We start from the raw sequence: 22,339 nt of genomic DNA on the forward strand, positions 1-22,339 counted from the left end.
TTACTTCAAGTGCTGGTATGGATCATATCTAGAACCTATATTGGTTTAGGACCAATTTCACGTCTAGTATAGGGAGATATCAGTTCCTATTGATGTACTCCTTGGAAATAAGAGGCACATTAGAATCGCGCTGTCTTTTTTAATAACCCATTAACTATTAAAATGATCATGGAAATAGTCCAGGAAGATGTAACATAACCTTTGTTCCAAAGCCTGTACGTGACTAAGGCTTGATGTAAATAATCAGGAACTCATTAAAAGTCCCCCAGAAGCATCATTAATAACGACACCACTCTGTGTCCTAATACACTAAAATAAGCACAAAATCCTTCATGTCTGCCATGCTCGATATTGATTGCAGACCGATCATGGGCTTAGTATTCAATTTTATCTGCTATCATCAACACTCGAGCGTTCGCACGCATTAAGCAGTGATCTTAAATGAACATTTACAAATCCCCGTTACGGTATCATCAATTGCCACGCATCAGTACGGTACAATACCACCAGTTTACTTCGCCATAAGCTTTAATTGAGTTGTAAAATCCCACCAAAGCGCATATAAACATGAACCATCTGGCAGCAATTAACGGCAGCGGTTCTGTACCACACTGACGGGTTGGACCGGTACCGCAGCCCTATCAGTTTGCTTTGCGTTGGCACACCTTCTCCTCCCTCTTCTTTGGTGAAATGATCGTAAAATGAGTATCAAATTAACAGGCCCCAATCTCCCGGTTAATCATGCCCATGCCGTAGGGCTTTAAACGGACCCGGGGCAGCAAATTTAATTCACTAATCCACGATTATGCGGCGAACGGAGCATCAAAGTGACAGCGGTTTATCACAGGGGCAAGGTCACAACACACGTATGTAAATGCAATTTAGTGCAATACAGTTTGCTGCACGCGTGTACGATTTGTGGTCACACTTCAGCACGACAAAGCAATTCAATAGATGCCGCTATAAAAACAACGGAGCAGGAGGGCTAGAGAGAGAGAGAGCGAAAGACACACCAGATGCGTTGGGAGCAAACATTCACTTAAACCGTCAGGTTTATATTTATTGCGCATTTTATTACAAAGTTCAGGCAAAACCACACACAGACACTCACACACAACCAGCGGATGCGACGAGCGTTTGTTTCGTGCTCGATCGGTGCAATAAATTCTGGCTCCGTCTGGACCGAAATAACGTCAGCGTGCTGGCATGAACTGGCGGTGCGTATGCAAGTGTGCGAGACGGAAGTTTGCAATCATGTACAAGCAGATGCGTTTACAACAGCAAGCAATACAAAAAAAATGCGGTGTGCATTAGAATTTTCCCACCTTTAGCTACCACACAAGGTTACGGTGGAAAGGTGATAAATTATGTACTTTTGTGTACAAATTTTATTATTTATTGCAAACTATGCAGAGGAGCACTACTAATGGCGGATGTTGGCCCCTGATAGGTACCACTCTGGTTGGTGATGCTGCAATGTTACGATCTGTTTTTTTAAACGCACACAAACGTGCCTAGAACCTAATGACAAAATATGGCTTGAACATTAAATTGTACATGCACGCTATGTGTAAAAAGCATCGCTGTTCACATTGCACTAGCACTGCGGTAAATGCAATCGGGATCACTTGTCCTTCCATAATCCGAAGCGAATCACTTGATAATAATCCAGCCCTACAAGTCACAAGAAACTCCATTCCACTCCCGACAAAGAGCCTGTGGATCCAATTAAGAAATGGTAAAAGGGAACTCATCCACTCAGACCCACTCTTATCCTTTCTAATCTATTGCATCATCTCGTGCTGCCAGTAATCCTTCAGCACACCGCACCAGTGCCCTAAGGCTTTTGCAATAGCTTTCAAACCACAGCACAGTGAAGCACAGCTGGCCGCACAAAGTGACCTCCAGGTACAGCCGCAGCCGGCACAAGGCCACAATAAAAAAAAAGAGCGACCATCCGTAAGCCGTCATCGAGCACATCGAAACATTAAGGTGCGCTGGATACTGTCATCGAACCAATTGCTGCCGCTAAAGTAACGAGCAGGAAAAGGCTCACTTTCCGCTTCGGACCTGCATTTGTCCACCAGTCCCTAGACAGTGCTACAATTCCCACACGGTTTGGCATCTCTGGCTGATCCCTTGCCTTCCTTGCATGCCGCCGACAGGAGCCTTTTGATCAACGGCTTATTAATATTTATGAAACGGTGCAGCGACACAGAAAATGCAACCACAATTGTGCACCGCCCGGAATGCACCTGATACGGACAGCCGCAGCATCTTGGCGCATCCATGAGTTTGGAGCTCAAATGGCAAGAAAGGAACAAAACCACAAAAAAAAACTGGTACGATGAAAAGTGGCCTCATTCAAACTTCAACCTCTCCGTTTGCTGCAAGTCCTTCCCGATTATGAGGCATCGCGGTTGGGTTGGGAAATCTTTACATAAAAGCCTCAACCCACCAGCCACCCCATCAAGTGCCTTCCCGAGCCAAACTAATGTGCCACTGTTTTCAAGGGCTTTGCAAAGTGGTTCCAACTTGCAGTGCAAGAAAAAAAAAAGGTTACACAAACACACACACACACATTTTATTTCACGCTTCACTTCATTTGCACCAGCTCGCGCACAAAATCAACCCCTACGGGGATGTGGCGCATTCCACATTCAGTGCACCGGCTGTCAACGGGACCGGCAATCATACACCTTATTCGCAGCAGCAGCAGCAGCAGCATCGTCGCTCGGCTACATCATCATCGGCACATCGTTGCTCTGTGGTTGAAGATGCGAGGCACGGGGGAAAGGACGCTGAAGGATTCATTTCTGCAGCCCTGAACACGATGCCACCGACAAACGGAACGGGGCGGTTGGGCATGCTGCCGCGCTCCGCAGGAGCAGGACCAAACGGACACAGGGAGTAGCGATTATGCGCTTCATTACATATGCATTTATTTTTACGTAACCAAGTTGGCATCCCATCCAGCCCGAGAGCCTTTCCTGGTAGAGGAGTATGTACACACCCTGTCCGTCCCTTCCCCTTCTCATGACACTCACCGGACCCGGAGCGGCAATCGGTTATGAATGTCTTCCCCGTCTCGCCGACCCTGAGTGGTCGTGTGCGCCGCTGGGTTCGCGTGTATGCACTTCCAGCATCCTGGCAGGAAGTGGAGCTGGTTTGACGAAAGATATTATCCTTCACTTCACTGAAGACTATAAAAGAGGAGAGGGAGTGAAACCGAGGGAACGGCAACAACTCGCGTGACACATAACGCTTTCGCCGAGCTTCCTTTCTACCAGCCGGGGCTTGTTTTCGTTTTGTGTGCGGCACTTCCTTCGTTGCTTTCTGCCTTACCCCCAACTGTATTCACATTCACCGGCGCTTGTGTGCACTCTTTCTCTGTGTTACTATACTTTCTGCGTCGAAGGTTAAACGTCGGCTAGGATTCCTTTTGGCCCCCCCACCGGAGGAGGCTCACCTTCGGCACCAAGGGCACCGCGGGCGTTACGGAGTGCTTATGAAATGCAGCGCTTAACTGAATGGTTTTCTGCTGAAATGTGCTCAGGATGTGGCGAACCGGTGTGCGAGCTTCTTAGTCAAGCAGAGACGCTCGCCCTCCGTGCGTGCCATCCGTCCGCACCCGCGTACGGAATTAATTAAAAGTCCTTTGAAAGAGCTTTTGAGAAAAGTAATTATTTCAACATTTGATCGGTGTATGGGATCTTTGGTTGTTTTTTTTTCTCTCTCTCTCCTCTCGCTACTCTGGCGCTGCTCGGTTCTTTTGCTGATGCTTTAGGCATCATGAAGTCGACCTTCGCATTGAAAGAATTTTTGAAACCCACAGCAACAAAGTTTGCTGTAAGCGGAAGTGTAAGTGAAAGGTATGAAACAAACTCCTCCGTTTGTGATCACTTCAACACCAAACCGTGGGAGGTACACATTGCTTTACTAGCTTGCTGTTTCTACATAAAACCGGAAGTGAGAGCACTTTAGGGGCACATTACTACCTGTATTTTATGAGGTACCAGTAAACACTTGCAGGTATAGCGCGACTGTGGGATGCTTGTGAACAATTATGGTGCTTTTAATTTACAATTATTCCCTTGCGATTGAGCTCAAATTGCCATTCGTGGGCTTAATTTTCAATTGAAGCGAGTACGAATTTCCACAGCGTATGTGTAGAGCAGCAAGCAATTCCATCTGTGAAATTGGCACCGTCAGGCATGCTGTAAAGTCTTTCAAACCAATTTTCATACCAACTCCATATCCCTTTCTCTTCATCAATCCGGTTGCAAGGACGTTGAATAAAAGGACGTTGGCTTTTCCATTGCGAGTGTGCTTCGGGTTACCTGCGTTTGCGAATTTTCAACCACAAAAAAATGCGGCGAAAATTTACCTTTGCATTTTCTCCATACCATCCCCATATTTGCTTTGCGCCGCCCCACATTCTAATGCCATTTCACACATCAACAAGCGGGCACGTTTGCTGGGTCGTTGATTGAATTTCCCTTATAAAGCGGTATGAGCGAGAGCGGCGCATAAAAAAATCCATCATCGTTTGGGCGCATTGTTAAAAATAAATCACCGCACCGACCTGACGAACGGCAGAAAGGTTGATAAATTTCCCATTTCCATCCATAATCGGCGTTCGGGCTGCTGCTGTTCACGCTTTAGCTTAACGTGGGCGCTAACTTTTCACACGGTTGTGTGGTGGTGGGGAGAGTTCTGCCGTGCGGATGTAGAGGAAATCGCAAACTAGAAGCCGTGTATCGTATGAATTGAACAGCTTTTGCATCTGCTTATTGATACCGGTCTTCAGAGTTATGTTAATAAAGTACGATTTTGTTCGACAAATTGATGTTTTGGAATATCATTTCAAGGTAGTAAATATAATTATCATCGAGCTAACGCTATGTGTATGAGGAATTTGATTTATGATAAAAGAAGTGACTTATACTTTCAATGTGTTTGTAGGATATCATCAGCATTATTTAATAATAACACTTGAAAGTTCGCTCAAATTATTGAATTCTATTAATGTTTCAGCTGAAATGTTTCAGATTGAAATCATACTTTCAATTCAATTTAATGAATATTTTAATTTATTTCGGGTTTTATTAAACGAATCTACCGAGCGTAATGGATTAAACATGAATAAGCAGTTATGTGTTTCCCTTTTCAAACGTTTTGAAAGAATTAGTTAGATTTGAGAGTGTTCAGTCATTCTAATAAAAATGAGCAAATTTACCATTTAAGTACATTTAAATGGTATTATGAAGCACTTTTTAGCACTTTTTTATGGCATCATCAATACTGTTACTATTTTAATACTGATCAATGCTGAGGCTTTTTTATACACATTCGGTAAATAAAAGTAAAATGAAAAATTGTTATGCTATTTGACATAAATAAATAATTACAAATGGTACATTAAACTGAAGCTCTTTCTGGGGTTATTTTGTCACTTTGAATGTTCATTGTTTGGAATATGTTTTTTACCTACTTTATGCTGATAGTTTCTTCTTATTCTTCTTCTTTGGCAGAAAAACCGCTGCACGTCAAAGGCCTGCCACTGTATCATTTATTTATTATCATAGCAGTATGTCCCACACGTATGGGAGGGCACGTTCCATTCGGGGCTAGAACCCATGACGGGGATGTTATTAGGTCGTACGAGTTGACGACTGTACCACCAGAACGGCCCTGATGCTGATGGATTAAAAGATGTTTTATACTTTTATATACCTTAGCAATAGTACTGGCATAGTAGTTCAAGCCCAAAAAAGGTCGTTGATTCTGACTTTGACCTGCTAATTCTTGTCGATACTACCTTAGATTCAAACAATTCTTGCTAGCAAAGATTAGCAAACGCGCTTCTTCTCCTTGTTATGTGTCATTCACTATCTATTTTCAAAGCAGAAATGTATGTGATACCAATTACTGCTCGCTAATAAATTCCCGCTTTCCATTCCACTCCCGTTCCAGGTGCCGGCTATAAATATGCAAACTCCGCTACCGCTACTGTCCGGATGAACGCAACTCGAACGCGCTCCCATGACAACGGTGCGCCATTTGCACTAACGATCCCCGACACTGGCACCATGGTAATGAGCTGATCATTCAGTAGCACTAATTAAATAATGCAACACTAGGAGCGCACCAGTGCAGCGGGGTCTGTGCAACGGTACCGGTACCACCGTCGATGCCACCCAGCTTGAATCGCCCGTGTTCGCTCGTGCTATGCGCCCAAAGTGAGCTAATTTATCATTGACCACGGAACAAAGCGGGCGTGGAGGCAAAAACAAAGCGAAGGCAAAAAAGAACAACATATCAAACGATATTTCGTGCTGGTGCTGGAGACAGAGCGGACACACAGACACACACCTACACACACGGCACACGAGTGGGGTATGAAAATCGCTACCCCCTACCGCCGGGGGTTTGCACTGCTGGGCTCAGCGGGCCAGGAACGGCTTCGAGACGTGCGCTAGCGGGCCGAGAGCGAACCAATGGTCACCCACAGGAAGCCACCGTTCTACCGCATGTGCAACGACGCCACCCAACGACGACTGCCGATCTTTGCAGTGCTCTTCCTCAATTTGTTCATTGATCTTACCACTATCGATGGTCACGTCCTTCCGCGTCCTCTAGCCACCAGTACCGTCACTACCTTCACGACCTCGTCCATTCCCAGCACTACCAGCAGCAGCATCACCACCACCACCACTGGCAGCACTGCAGGCGAGCGTAACTTTTCCACTGCTGGCAGCAACACCACGGGCACGAGTGCCACACCACCCCATCCATCCCGCTCGGTACCGTTCGATCTTTCCACCCTGATCACCATCGCGCCATTTGGTGCGCGCACAAGTGCTACGAATTTCTCCACTGAATCAAACGTGCGCGCCAATCAGCATACCGGAACCGTGCCGTACGGTGAGGGCGAGGTGAACAACACTGCCGGCGGTAGGGTTTTGGTGGTCGTACCTGACAGCTTTGCCATCGGGCAGCTTCGCCAAGGATTTCGAAACTTTGTCACACTGCTCCAATCGAACCGGCCACCTGTGCCGAGCGACCGGATCGACCAGAACGGTACACTGCTCGACAGTCTGATCCAGTTCCGCCCCTGGCGAGGTAAGTGTTGCTAGCTGGGTTGGGTGGTGGGAAAAGTTTCGAGCGTTCATTTCTGTTACGCAGTACGTCTTGGATTCAGTTATTGTCGTTTGTAACGTTACACTTGCTAGATTCCCTCATTGACAAACGCAGAGTTTGAGTTGCTGTTTGTTGTTGACGAACCTTTGCTCGGGTTTTGCTGCAACAATCACCGGTACAGGATAAGATGTAAACGATACTGGAGAAACTCTTTTCAAGCTTTTCGCCATTCCTCAAATGTTTGATACAGCCATTTCGCTTCCAAACACTTGTTCCTATCTAGTTGGTATCCTACAAACTTATTTTTCTACCCAGCGTTGCTCTGCAGTGTGGGATCTTTGAGCACTTAGTTTCCAACTACACTCCCCAGCTGTTCTGACACTGTAACGAAATACAAAACTTTCTTTTCCCTTCACCGTAGTCAGCAGAAGCTCGAAGTCGAAAGAAAAAGGGTTTAAATTGAACTGCGAGCAGTGCAAAGTTTCAATTCGGTTGATTTCGTGCTGTCCTTTCATCCAGCACAACTGTCAATCTGTCCGCGTTACACTTTGAGCAGGCACAGCAGTAGCACAGCTGTGCCAAAAGGTTGCACCAATCTTACAGCAAACTTTCACATAACCAGTGTTTACTGGATGATGCAGTTAGTGGAGCACACCCAGAAGTAACCCAGTGTTCCGGCGGCATACGCCCGCTGGTTGCGATATCACCCTCCCAGCACTTGCCCGACTTGCCGTGAAATGAAATGATTTCGAGCCTGTTGACGTCAAGTTGTAATTACTTTAGCTCGAATCGATGAATAACTTCATTTTCCTGGAAAACGAATCCCGTTCCCGTTCGACTTCATTTCCTTTCCCAGTCGCAAATCTATTCGCGCTGTACGGGTACGGTGAACCCACTTTCCGCGAAACATCCGCACCGTGCGCGGACGATCGTTTAACGTGTATCGCACTTTGCAATCGTTTTTCCAAATTCCACTCCCTACCTTCATCGCTTCCATGTCGTTTGCTTTCGCGAAGAAATCGGCTTCTTTTTTTTCTCTCTCACAAAACGCTGTAAAATTGCTGAAGGAAGTGGTTTTCATTCCCGATTGGCGCTCCGTCCTTCTCACGCAACCCATTGCGCAGCCTGCTTACCCCACCGGTTCCTGCGTTGTTCCGGTGCTCCAGAACACACCACTACTGGATGCCGGAACAGCACCCTGCCCCAGTAATTGATTTATCTATCTAATATATTTGCTTTTTTATTTTACGCAGACGTAATCCAATTTATCCGTCATCGACGTACGGGTGGTGTGGCGGCATTCACCGCCATGGCATTTCGGCACGATCGTTTTGTGCCGCACCCTTCTTTCTGGGCCAGTGAACCGGTGCACGAAAAATAAACGCTGGCAAAAAAGACATCTTCCACCCAAATCGAACCAAACACAACTCGATTTCAGCCGTTGTTGGGTCGTTTTCGGGTTTCGATTTTCGTCGATTTTCGTCGCTCACAGGCGCACGTTGACGGAATGGTGCTTTTTGCTGTTGAAAGTTCGGAATCGATTCCGACAGCGATGGAAGGTGTCGGTGGTGATGAACCTTCCATCAGCTGCGGGCGGGAAATTTAACTCATTTCCTCATCTGCTCAACCCGATCCGCTTCCCCCCAACCCGGAGTGCGTTTGCTCTGGTTGCATGACATATTCGCCATGCCTTTTTTTTTCATTTCAAGAGCGAAGTGGAGGTTTAAGTGCTCCGATACAATAAAAACGCCAATCGGGCCCCCATCGACGAGATTATTTATGTTGTTTACCAACCGTTGGACCATACCAATCGTCCAACCCGCTGCTACACAGTCTCTCTCCTTCTCTCTCTCTCTCTCTCTCATTCGGCCTTTTACTAACACTCTCTTCCTATCTCCCGCCACAGATATGGTTGCGTTCGAGCGCTGGCTGGAGGATCCCGCCTTCGCGACCGTGCTCTACATGTCCGACGAAGGTGACAGCTTCATTGGATACTGTGACAGCCTTTCGACACACTTGTCAGCCATCTACCGGAAGTCGGTGCTCTTCTGGCCGTGCCCACGCATGAAGGTAAGCGAAAGGGGAAGGATGGTATGCGCTGTATCGGAGCGTAGGCTCGCACGTTGCGAACGCCTGTTGCGTACGTGTACGCACGAGAATGCTGTCGATGGGTGTTTGCTTCTTCGAGAGGGGATGTTTTCTTTGTTTATATATTGTTTTTACTCCGAACGCCAAGTACACGGTACCCGTTTGGGATGAGATTGGAGATTTTTGGAAAAGCACAAACACATTATTTCAACTGATACGAAGGAATGAATTATTCCAACGACAAGGAACACTCTGTTCCGACAGCAACACATAGAGTACAGATTGATAAATAGATTTCTACCCAACCCATACTCGCTCCATCCCTGCTTGCCACCTTTTACCCATTGTAGACTGCTTAACACTTCCCAGGAATCATTTCACTAAATCATTCACTCTAATCCACAAAACTATTTCTCAGCGTATCATCAATCTGGTATCGCATGGGATGCGGTACGTTTATTAAAGACTTCTACAAAACCAGAAAGTCGAAGCGAAAGTCTGCTGGCGCGTGATTTACGTTCCAAGAATCGAATAAAAAAGCAGCGTGATTTTCATTGATAAATGTGCAGCAGTAATCGGATCTCGTTTCGGTCGATAGATTTACCACCGGGCCATTAACGGCCACCTGCTGTGCCGGGTTTGGCTAATTGTTGCCGGGGGAAAGGAAACGTGTTGCCAACTGCACAGAGCACAGAAAGTGGGAGGTGGGAAAGTTTTGTTCGCTTTTTTTTCTTCTACACACAATCTTCTTGGCCTACCGAGTGAATTCACATACCTCTGCCCATGCTACCGAAGCCATTAAAACGTTACACACGCTCTTTTCTGCAAATTTATCATCCTAAAGTTAGGCAATCATTTTGACATTCGCGTAGCACATAGAGCGTGGTACGATCGCTTAATAATGAGTAAAGTCGAATGAAGCGCCTCCAGTCCGCTCTCTCTCTCTCACACACACACACACCCTCTCAACCAGTTTTACTATGCAGCGAGATGATAAACACAAAAGGTGCGAAATAAAAACACCGACAGCCGAATTCGACGAACCAAGGCGAAACATATGGGGCCGAAACTGCCGCGAATGCTTCCGGCCAGCCGGGCCGGGCGAGTTCAAAGAGCGGTACGAGCGCGAAACATAATTTATGCAGTTTTATTTACATAATCACGCCGCAATCAACTTTCGCAACTGGCAGTTGGGCCGGGGTAGGACGGGTGAGCTTTTTATATATATTAAACATTCTTGGTGAGAGGTTTTTTTTTGTTGGTGTTGCTTCTTTTTTGTTGTTCTTGTCCTTCTATTTCTGTTCTGTAGAATGAACGGCGGAATGAAGCGAACGGAACGAAATGAAATACAGCACTCGTAATGACGATAACGTTGATTGTGATGGTACCAGCGCATTGCCAAAAAGTTCTCCCGCAGCTGGACGCTCCAGCCAAAGAAGCATACTTTGGTCGGCCGAAAGTATGCTGAAGAATTTTGCTTTCCATTATATTACTTTTCGTGTTCGCGTCCGAACGTCATGGTAGTATACATTCCACCGCAGCTTAGCTCCGAGATATCGACTCTTCGCTCTCTACATGATTGTATCAGCAGCTTCACTCTCACACTGAAGCCTTCGGATCTGCTGTTTGTTATTGGCGATTTCAATCAGCCTAGCATAAGCTGGTCCACAGCTGATCCTTCGTCCTCGCCAGCATACTCATCAATCACGCACTATGAACCAACTGCGCGCTCACTGGCCAACAACACCTTTGTGGATGGATTTAAATTTAACGGATTAGTGCAACTTAATCACATCAATAATTCGCACGGACGCATGCTTGACCTGCTCTACGCTAACAATGCTGCAGCTAAATTGTGTTCGCCTGTCTTTCCAAGTGTTGTTCCGCTTGTACCTCTTGACTCCTACCATCCGGCGTTAGACTTCAATATACGTATTAACTCGTCGACCCGACGCAATTCGACGACTCGACAAAACTCGACGACAACCGCATTTTATCGTTATAACTTTGCTAAAGCTGACTATGTGAAACTGAACGACATGATATCAATGTTTAACAATAGCTTTCATTGTTCCAATTTTATTTCACTTGACGAAGCAGTATGTTCATTCTCGTCCTTCATGCTGCAAGCCTTTGTTGTATGCGTCCCAGTTCAGCGTCCTAAACCTAACCCCCCCTGGGCGGACCGCACACTCAAACGACTCAAACGTGTAAAAAGAGCTGCTTATCGTCACTACCAAACGCGCCGCTGCCAAAGATCTCGCTCGATCTACTTTGACACGCACTCTTTATACTGCAGCTATAACAGGTTTCGATATCGCAGATATTTGAGTAAAATTCAACGTAACCTCTGCAGGTGGCCTGACTCGTTTTGGCGCTTCTACAACAGCAAAACAAAATCCACGCATACACCGAAATCCATTACGTACAAAGGAGCAACAAGTGCCAACACTAATGAAATGTGCAATCTCTTCGCGGATCGCTTCGCAGATTGCTTTTCACCGGCCATGAATGATACCGATACCATTGATGCTGCTCTCGTCAACACTCCGGCTGGAGCAATTAACATGAGCACTCCTTTCATCGACAGTGAGATCGTTTTATCTGCCCTAGCGCAACTAAAGCCTTCCTTCGCTCCTGGACCCGACGGAATTCCTTCTACCGTGCTGAAACGCTGTCAAACGACAGTAGCACCTATCCTTGCAAAATTGTTCAATGCATCGCTAGCCAATGGCTACTTTCCCAAAGCATGGAGGAAATCTTGGATGGTTCCTATTTACAAAAAGGGCGACAGGACAGATGCCATCAACTACCGGGGTATTACATCCTTGTGTGCCATTGCCAAGGTGTTCGAACTAGTGATATACAAAAATCTGCTACGTGCATGCCGCAGCTACCTAAGTCCGTATCAACATGGATTCGTGCCAAAAAAGTCGACTACCACGAACCTGGTTGAATTTGTAACCTATTGCACTAGTCAAATTGATGCCGGAGCTCAAGTCGATGCAATTTATACCGATCTAAAAGCAGCATTCGACTCTCTTCCGCACGCAATTCTTCTCGCTAAACTCGATAAGCTAGGAGTTCCCAGCCCGCTCGTACAGTGGCTTAAGTCGTACCTAATTAATCGCACATACATCGTGAAAATTGATAAGCACATGTCCAAAGAAATAGTCAGCAGCTCGGGTGTGCCACAAGGAAGCAACATTGGCCCGCTTCTCTTCATATTGTTTATCAACGATGTTACCCTCGCTTTACCTCCCGACAGTATCAGTCTGTTTGCCGACGACGCAAAAATTTTTGCGCCTATTAACAACACAGGTGATTGTACATTCCTGCAAGACTGCATCGAAATTTTCTGTTCGTGGTGCAAGCGTAATGGACTGACTATCTGCATCGAGAAATGCTACTGTGTGTCTTTTAGTCGATGCAGGAGCCCAGTGACTGGGACCTACTTCATGGACGGCACTGCAGTTAATCGACAGAATCATGCCAAAGACCTGGGCGTTCTGCTTGACTCTAGTTTGAACTTTAAACAGCATATCGATGACGTTGTAGCCAGAGGAAACCAATTACTTGGCGTGGTTATCCGGACAACTAATGAATTCCGCAACCCCATGTGCATCAAAGCTGTGTACAACTGTATCGTTCGTTCGGTTCTGGAATATTCGTGCGTAGTCTGGAGCCCAACTACCGCTTCTTCAATTGCTCGAATTGAGGCGATTCAACGTAAGCTCACGAGATATGCCCTACGCCTACTTCCCTGGCAGGATCGCAATAATCTTCCTCCGTATGCTGCGCGGTGCCGTCTTCTAGGCCTTGAACCTCTTTCGGTCAGAAGACGCAATGCACAGTGTTCTTTCATCGCTGGATTGCTAAATGGCTCTATCGACTCATCGCCATTGTTGCATCGAGTCGATATCTATGCACCATCCCGAACACTTAGGTCTAGAGAAACTCTACGGCTCGCTCAACCCCGTTCCAGTGCTGGTCGGTCAGACCCTATGTTCCGCATGTCGGCTGTCTTCAACACTGTCTCGGATTGCTTCGACTTCGACATCTCAACTCAAACTTCAAGGAACGTCTCCGGCTTTTGCCGTGGCCGCAGTGAATTGCGATGCAAATCTTGTTTTTGCTATGTATTTTTTTTTTATTGAACTGTTACATCTTAATTAGGCCATACGGCCCGTTGAAGATTAATAAATAATAATAATGAATAATGAATAATGAAATGGATCTACCTTTTTGATGCAAAGAGAGAGAGAGAGAGAGGAAATGTGATGGTTTAACTCTCCCAGCGAATGAGATTTTTGTGTATTGGATCCATTTTTTTCTTCCATTCTGGATCACTATACTTTCTCGAAGAATCATTTGTTTTTTTTTTTCATTTTCTACATTTAATTGCTTTATATAATGTTTAAACAGTGCAACAGCAAAAAAAAACAGATTTAAAAAACCTGTTTGAAGTTCTCCTTTTCATTTTTTGTTAGTGCTTTCGCGTCCACAGGTTCCCGCACGATAAGGTTCGGCTTTGATGTTGCTTCGTTTAGATTATAAACATTGCATTGCACGGCAGATTTTCGTCCCTGCCTCATCGTCTTGCTGCGTGCGCTCGATCGTGCTATTAAAATAGACCAGAGGCACATCTGCGCGACAGTTGCTGCACGGTGCCGTCTGCTCTCTTGTTAAACAAACGAGCGAAAATTGGCCACCAAAATTAGCCGTACTTGTCTAAGTGTGTGTGTGTGTGTGTTGTTCGCATACTATGCACCTTTCCCCGAATCCCATTAAATCGTCCCAAATGCTTACATTCTACATTTGTGGTGAAGAAACAAACAATAAATACTACAGCGGGAGCTTCCCGCAAAGACGGGCAAACAGTTAGCTTTGGCCCCCTTTCGTGAGGCACTCAAAGGGCGAGTGCGTGTGAAATGGATGGTTTGCGTCCAGGGAGCCATGGGCACCTGTTAATTGATTACATCATTATCGTAATGAGCGCAGGCAGAAAGTAAACACACACAAATACACGCAAACGAAACTGTACTGCAGCTGGACAACAAACTTCAGCGAGCTGGATCTGTTACGCGTACCAGGCTGGTGGAGATGCTGAAGATGTTATCACGTTCTGGTGCGTCGATATGGCGCTAATGGTGAGTAGCAGCAGCACAATTCTGCATCTGGCTATCAGTAATTATACCGGCAAAAACACAATTCCCCCCGCCCTGGGATATTCAAAACATGACCATGATGGGTTCAAGTTCCGAATGGACCATGCCCCCGTAGGACGGGATGTAGGACTGACTATCCTGCTATAGGTTATCAATAAGTAACTGAAAGTCAAGTCCACTATGGGTACAGGCAGGCCTTGACCGACCACGGTTATTGGGCAAAAGGAGAAGAAGAAACCACTATCGTCGCTCGGGTATTTAGAAGCTACAAGATGGAAATCATCATCAAGTACGCGGTCCATAACATCAACCATAGATGGAAGACTCGTGAACTGCCGGACATCTGCGATATTAAATACGCCTTTGAAGCCCCTTGTTGGCAGGATATCGACCTCGTGCGAGATCTGTCAGGCGAATGTTGACATATATCGAGCTATCTTGATGATAGCTCGAATAAGTCGCAATAAATCCCTCAGATGGCGCTATACAGATACAGACAAGGACGAAAATACGAGACAGCTAGATCTCCAACATTAGGGCCAATTAGGAAATAGTTCATGTACGGTCAACTTAAGGGCAAACGAGGTCAAGGAGATCAGCTGATCGAGTAAAATGCCGCCATCGTAAAAGGGACAGTAGCAAACTAACAAAGAAAGAAGAAAGACTATTTTTTGAACTGTGCAGCGAAAACCCTATACGCGAGAGCCAGTTACAAGAAAGTCTGCAAAGCTACCGAAAATAAACGGATTGTTACCAGGCGTAACAACATTCAAAAAATACGTGCGAATATTTCTTTCGAAAACTACAATTCGTGCAAATAGTTATCGCGATGAATCAACGCGGGTTTAATTGTGGTGGCTGCGAGCGGCATATTACTGTGAATGATATGGTGCTGTGCAATAAGTGCAAAATGAGGTACCACCACGGATGTGTCGGCGTCACCACAGTGACAAAATACCGAGCGTTGTGTTGCGATTCGTGTGTGATAAAGGTGTCAAAGTGCGAAGCTAAGGAGACGGGTTACACAATGACCTCCCAGGAAGCGAACGCGAAGACGAGGAAGCCTGCAGATAGTTGCGACGGTGATAATAAGGCCAAAGAAGCAGTATCTAGCGAGGGCGAAACCTCGGCGAACAAGCTGTCCACAGGAGAAGAAGTGCCCATGATGATCCACGCTGCAAGGATGACACCTACCACGAACGCATCAAAAAGAGCGTCAACTAAAAGCACAATACAAGCTGCACTTACACGACTTGTAAAAGTGCAGCATCTAGAACGAGAAATGGCCTTAAAGAAGTTCGAACTCAAAATGGCCAATCTGAAGTTCGAGCAAGAAAAGATTCGGCTTCAATTCGAGTACGAACGAGAATCGATTCGATCTTCCGTGAAGAAAACATTCACAGAACAGACGAATTGCAAGCAGCTGCAGCAGCAGCAACAGCAACATCATCTGCAGCAACATCAGCCGCAGCAACGGCAGCCGCAACAACAGCAGCCGCAGCATCAGCAGCCGCAGCAGCATAAGCAACATCAGCAGCCGCAGCAGCATCAGCAGCCGTGTGATGTAGCTAGAAATGAAAGTGCATGCATCAAATCGGGAACTCCTTCGGCAGTGGCAGTCAGGGATGAAACAATCCTTCCTGAGCTTGATGCAGAGGAGCAGCGATCTTCCGAACCACATAACACCGCACTCCTGCACGATGCGTCGAGAATGTGGGTACCGAGAGAACCATTTGGTGTAGCGTCTGTCACACCTTTGCAACATGGACAACAAACCGTCAACACCCCCGACGTCGGATCAGCACCAGCTCTTCTGCTATCACAACTGGCACGATGCACCGGTGTAACGGGTAAAACAAAACCATCGGAAAGGAGCTGCACAGGAGGCGCGGCGAGGGGCGATTCGACTGTGAGGCGGACCAACTTGGCAATTTTGGCGTGCGGCAACAGCAGACAACACGAGTTTGCCAACACTCGTTCCGTCAAACAGCTAAGTTTGCCGCTTCAAGAACCGTACTTCATCGCATTAACCATTGACTTTACTCACTTTCAGGGACTGTCGACTCTACCGTTCCTGAAAGGGGAGTTGAGGTCAATGATCGGGACTCAACGCATCGATTCAGTGGCATCACTCGAGCTTCGCAGCACCGACAACCCTGCAACCGGGAGAAGCCGTTTGAGATTGATGAACCATGGTTTCGGCAGCCACGACGGGCCCACAACCGGTAGAGGCCGAACGCGACACATATTTCCCGGCGTACAACAAAACGGTGTAGCAGAGCTAAAAAATAACAATGCGCAAATTAGGAATCTGTACACACACGCACTCACCAGTATCGACACAGTTGAGGTTAAGTTACTACCATCCGCGTTGCGAAACAGGAATATAGGCCAAACAAATCTACGTCTTCGTGTCCCAAAACAAAACGGTAGGGCAAACGAGCTAGATAGCGTAAAATCATCAGAGTGCCAGCTACGGTTGAGTGAAAGATTGATTGAGGGAAGGCGCAGGCGTGACCGCTTAAAGTTTGTAGCGCAGAAAGTAAACAAACCGAACGAGATGAAACGCAATGATGAGCGTTGGAAACGGCGAATAATCAGGCGACATATTGTGAAACCTTTTATCCCACACTTGAGTCGAGAAGCAGGAAATTGGTATATCGTGCTAATTATAAGCAAATCCTGCTTTTCTAAGGATTTACGGGGTGGGGTGTTGGCAGGATATCGACCTCGTGCGAGATCTGTCAGGCGAATGTTGACATATATCGAGCTATCTTGATGATAGCTCGAATAAGTCGCAATAAATCCCTCAGATGGCGCTATACAGATACAGACAAGGACGAAAATACGAGACAGCTAGATCTCCAACATTAGGGCCAATTAGGAAATAGTTCATGTACGGTCAACTTAAGGGCAAACGAGGTCAAGGAGATCAGCTGATCGAGTAAAATGCCGCCATCGTAAAAGGGACAGTAGCAAACTAACAAAGAAAGAAGAAAGACTATTTTTTGAACTGTGCAGCGAAAACCCTATACGCGAGAGCCAGTTACAAGAAAGTCTGCAAAGCTACCGAAAATAAACGGATTGTTACCAGGCGTAACAACACCCCTTTTTTCCTGATTGAGGAGATACCACGTTGAGGTTTGCCACGCTGAAAGTTAGCGCAATTGGAAAAACTTGTTTTTAGGCTGACAGCTTCCCGCAAGTATTTCCAATCGTACCACGAGCGGTACACCACAAGCGTTACCGCAATCCCGGGCTCCCGGGGTGGTTAAGCAGATTTCGTCAGAAGGGCTGTATAACGAGCTGCAAGATGAAAGAGACCATAAAAGAGAATGAGAAATGACGACACCCAGAAAGCAAAGTTAAATGACAGTCTGACGTACTCCCCATTTTCGGTGGCATAACGACGCAAGGGAAAAATGGGGAAAGCACTTTTTTTTTTCAAACCAACAAGGCCCGCTAAATATGTTTTCTTCCCGCGTCAAGAGTGGGGTGAAAAAGTTTGGCTGCTTGATTTTTCACAGTTGTCCTACCGCTGAACCCGCCCCAATACTCGCGCACACTCTACTCAAAGTCAATCAAACGATAACACGCGGCCTCGTGAGTGGGTGGGTGGATTTTTTGTTCCCGAGAGTGTTCACTGAGCCTCTTGCCACTCTCTCCAACACTCTTGGCACAGTGGGAAGTTAATGTTTTTTCAAGTGTGGTTTACTTCAGTGCTGCCCTGCTCACTGGCGTTTTGGAGCAATTGAAAAGCATCAAAATCAAATTCAAAAAAAGGTGCAATTTATCAATTTAATGGTACCTGCTTTTAATGGCTTTCCTGTGGCGTGGAGTGTTCATGTTGCTGTCTTCATTTTATTAAGCTTTCTTTGGTCCAATTATACAATCTTAACTTTTGCAGAAATAGATCCTATCAAACGAGTCATCTTCTGATGAAACGGCTGACAAGGTGACAGCCAATGGCCTCTCTCTCTCTCAAACACACACACACGGGTAACATAGACGCTATCAACAACGTGGTAATAATGCAGCAGCAGCAACGTAAACTTTCCGTATCGTGTGTCACTCAGCGTACGAAAGAATGAAACGCTTGTCAAGGGCACTTTTCGCCCAGGCAGGCAGGCGAATGCTCCATAGCAACGGTCACGTTGACCGCACGGCTGCCCGTTTCCGGACGCTGTATCGCTCGGATGGCTCGTCAACTCGCATCCGAGTTTCTCGCCCGAACTCGTATTTCAGCCTTGGGACGGTTCAAATTTCCAGAACTTAGAAATTGTCACTTCTCCTCCTATTCACGCTGTCCGTTCTGATACCACCCCCCAATTGCTCACTGTTTCTCACTTCACTCACCCGGTACCGGGGTGTCGGTGACATTTCCATTGCCATTGGTGTGTTTCTTCCATCTCTTGCATGTGTTGTTTATGCGGCGTCTTCTTACCTTCACTTTATCTCTGTTTCCATTGCAGGCAACGGAAAAGTTCATTCCCTCTTACGAAACAGTTTCGTTCGCCGTGAAAAGCATCGCGCAGCAGCTTAATTGGACCGAAGCGGTGCTGCTAGCGACAGGTAAGTGTCATTGGCAGACGGTTTTTCCAGGCGTACACTCTCCGCCAGCAGCACGTGCAGCCGGTGGTGAAGGTGAAGTACAAAAGGGGAGGGAAAAGGCATAAATAAATCAATCTGTTGCCTACACACACACACGCCCGCCAGCGATCGGTTTAAAACGGTTTTGATATTTTGCCATTTTTCATTCGGCAGTGCACCGAAGTAGTGTGTGCGTGCCTATGAGACTATCGATCATCAGGGTGGGGAGAAATTGAATTGTTTCTGCGTTGTGTTAGTGTTTGTATAGTGCTTTTGCTACCCCGTTGTATTAGAGAAAGGAATAACTAAATGGCTTAGAAAAGCTAGATGTCAGTGGTTTGATTATTGTTGAAGGAAATTTATGCATATAAGGAATTGATGACTTCAGTAGTCATATTTTGACATTAACAATTCCGTTATACGATTGCACCGTAGTAATCATTTACATTTGATAATCTTTTTGGTCATCTTTCTACGTGATTGATTATATCTGAAAAATAGATATTAAAACAAGCTAAACTCCTAAAAATATTTGAACAATTTAACTGGAACTGGCGCAACATATATTTATTGTGGTGTTTTATGTTTTGATTAATTTTAAATTGTTTTGCATTTTCCTCTTCTTTTTCTTCTTCTTCTTCTTCTTCTTCTTTGGCACAACAACCATTGTCGGTCCAGGCCTGCCTCTGTACATCACTAGTGGGCTTTGGCTATGTATACGTATGGGGGAACGGTCCATTCGGGGCTTGAACTCATGACGGGCATGTTGTTAAGCCGTACGAGTTGACGACTGTACCACTAGACCGGTTTTTCTTGACCGGGATTTGAAATTCATAAAAACAGACAGATTTCACTTCAATGTTGTAGTTCCTTTACTAATAAACGAACGAAAGTCAATAAAAATTGTAGATTATGTAAAAAGCTCAAGACCATATGCTGTAAAGGCAAATCAAGATTTTGGAATTGTTATGCAAACTTTGGATAATATTGCACAATGTTTCAATAAAAGCGAGCCTACGCCATGTAGTCGATAGCTCTCTACGATAAACTTCACTTCCCTTCATCGAGAAAAATTGGCATCCTTTTCAAAAAGCCGTATTAAAATGTATTTTCCTCATCCACTTAGGCTCGTTTTTTTTCATCTCCTTCCCCCTACTTGCCTCTTGTTGCTTCTTGCTCACTCGATATCATCTTTTTTTACGATAGGTCTCTTAGGAAATTTTGAATACTGCCGTGTGTACTGGTGTGCTGTGTAGGCAACCATAAATATTGCCGATGATGAAGCCACCCGAAACAGCCAGCACAAGTACACCGGCTCCGTACCAGGGGCGGGGGTGATCCACGCACCGTTCGCTTGTTGACGGTTCGAATTACATGAAAAAGTTGTTGCATTTGCTATCGTCGTCCCACGGCTTACGTGCCATTGCGCCCGAAGCCCAATAAACGTAAAGCAGCGCCGGGCGGCACAAACCTTGCCCGGCCCCCTCCCATCCGGTAATCAAATAAAATTTGTTGAAATAGGCTGCCGTAGAAAATGGGCGCTCCCAATCCAAGACGGTAACGATCCGTACGGCATACATGCAAACAACACGAGAGGGCAAGATCGGGCAGCATGGTCCTGTACCTAATCCGCTGCGAACGATCCCGGTCAAACCGATGCGGCGAAGGCGTTCCGTTGGTAACGGACTTATTTTGTCCGCCCGGCAGTAGCAGAATGCCTTCGCCCTTTCGCCGGCTGTAAGCTGGGAGCTTAAATTTTGTGTGCTGGCGCTTCTTCGTGGCGTTCCGTGAGCTGCTGCTGATAAGAAGATAGGCAAACAAACCGAACCGAAGACTTGGGAACTCTTGCACCAGTCAAGCGCACACCCTGTACGCAGATGGACAAGTGTATATTGTCCAGCATCTTGTCCAGCATGAGCAGTAGTAGCTGGTTTCTTTCCCTAATAGCTAGGCAAATGGGTAAGCAGTGCATGTTCCGATGCGCTCCGTTTCGAATGAGTTGTGCCCAATAATGCTCGGGCCGGGTCAGTTCGGCAACTTTAAGTAGTAATACACAAAGCCCCCAAAAAGCATGAGCGAGTGAAAATTTGATCCCCGTTTCGAGGCAAGCTCCATGACCCCATGGCACACAACCGGGCATGAAAAATGGAGGCTTTAGCAGGTCTTTGCAGCGACCGCCCGAAAACCAAGCTTCCAGCTCTGGGTTTCCATTAAAACTTATCAGCGAATGAAAAATGGAACACTTTCCTTTCGCCGTGTCCGAGGAGGATTGCAGGCAAGCAAACGGTGGTAGTCCGTAGTCTCCGTGGTCCAATCGTGATCCCCGTTCCTTTATCCTTCTCCTCCACCCACCAACGCCTTTCCAGTGTGTTGGTGTTCGCTCGGAAACCAGCAAATTCCCGGTACCGCGCGTTCCGTCCTGAGAATGTGCGCACGTGGCATTGCCGCAAGTACGGGGACCCATTGTTTATTTAGGTTCGGTTGGACATTTTGTTTGGATTTATTTGCAGCTTTGCAGTGAGTTCGCGAGCGTTGCACTCGCTACCCGATCTTCAACCAGCGGGCTGCACCAACGCTACCGCGCCTCTTTCCATTGCAACCGGGTGCCAACAGTGGGAATGAATTTTGAAACCGTCCCCTGTGTGCTGTGAGTGAAATAATAAAAGTATTCCCGTTTCAACTTGATCCGTTTATTATTTTGAAACACGTCGCTATTGTTTATAGCGCCTGAATGGTGGTGGTTCGGGGTTGTAGGGTCATGAATCTGCCAAATGTTCATCAATCTTTGAAAATTTTACCAAACGAAGGAAACTGAACGGCACGCTGTGGGAAAAGGTGGACAAAAGTCAAGCAGAGATAATATTCTTCTCGAAAAAGAGCGTCTATAAAGATAAAAGTAAGCAAATATAAGGTAAAAAAGCACAATTTCCTCAAACCTTATTTTTTTCAATTGAAATTTTTACACAGTTTTTTGTTAAAAAACCGAACAATTTATTAACAAGTATATGGAGGTGCCTGGTACTTTGTTCAAATCGATTGCAAACGACACGAAGAAAACAGACAAAAATGTCATAATGGGTTCCATGGCGACCTGATAAGAATTCAAGGCCTTCTAAGAATAATCAGGTAATACCAGATGGAGTATGCTTGAATCCAAAACGATCTACGACCGGACTAGAAACTCGCAAAGATCATCCTTCGTTGAGCTTGATGATGTTATCTACTAAGTTAATATCTACCAAGTTACATGTCTGCTAAGTTACATTACTAATTTGTTTGTTTCGTTTAGTTTCAATTTAATATTTTCTAGTCATCAACTGCTACCAATCACCAAAAATGACCCCCTGTTT

The 22,339-nt window shown here is 46.0% G+C and overlaps 1 protein-coding gene across 2 annotated transcripts in view; it reads left to right on the forward strand.

The window, feature by feature from the left end:
- LOC120893862 overlaps positions 1-22,339 on the forward strand; it is a 68,476-nt gene that overhangs the window by 12,599 nt on the left and 33,538 nt on the right. For both annotated transcript variants that reach the window (XM_040296005.1, XM_040296004.1), the window contains exons 2-4: positions 5,977-7,125; positions 9,050-9,213; positions 18,872-18,971. In XM_040296005.1, the coding sequence (XP_040151939.1) occupies positions 6,501-7,125; positions 9,050-9,213; positions 18,872-18,971 (889 nt within the window). In that variant the 5' untranslated portion in view covers positions 5,977-6,500. The remainder of the gene's footprint in view (positions 1-5,976; positions 7,126-9,049; positions 9,214-18,871; positions 18,972-22,339) is intronic.

The sequence above is a fragment of the Anopheles arabiensis genome, chromosome 2 (genome assembly GCF_016920715.1).
Source record: "Anopheles arabiensis isolate DONGOLA chromosome 2, AaraD3, whole genome shotgun sequence".
Lineage (NCBI taxonomy): Eukaryota > Metazoa > Arthropoda > Insecta > Diptera > Culicidae > Anopheles > Anopheles arabiensis.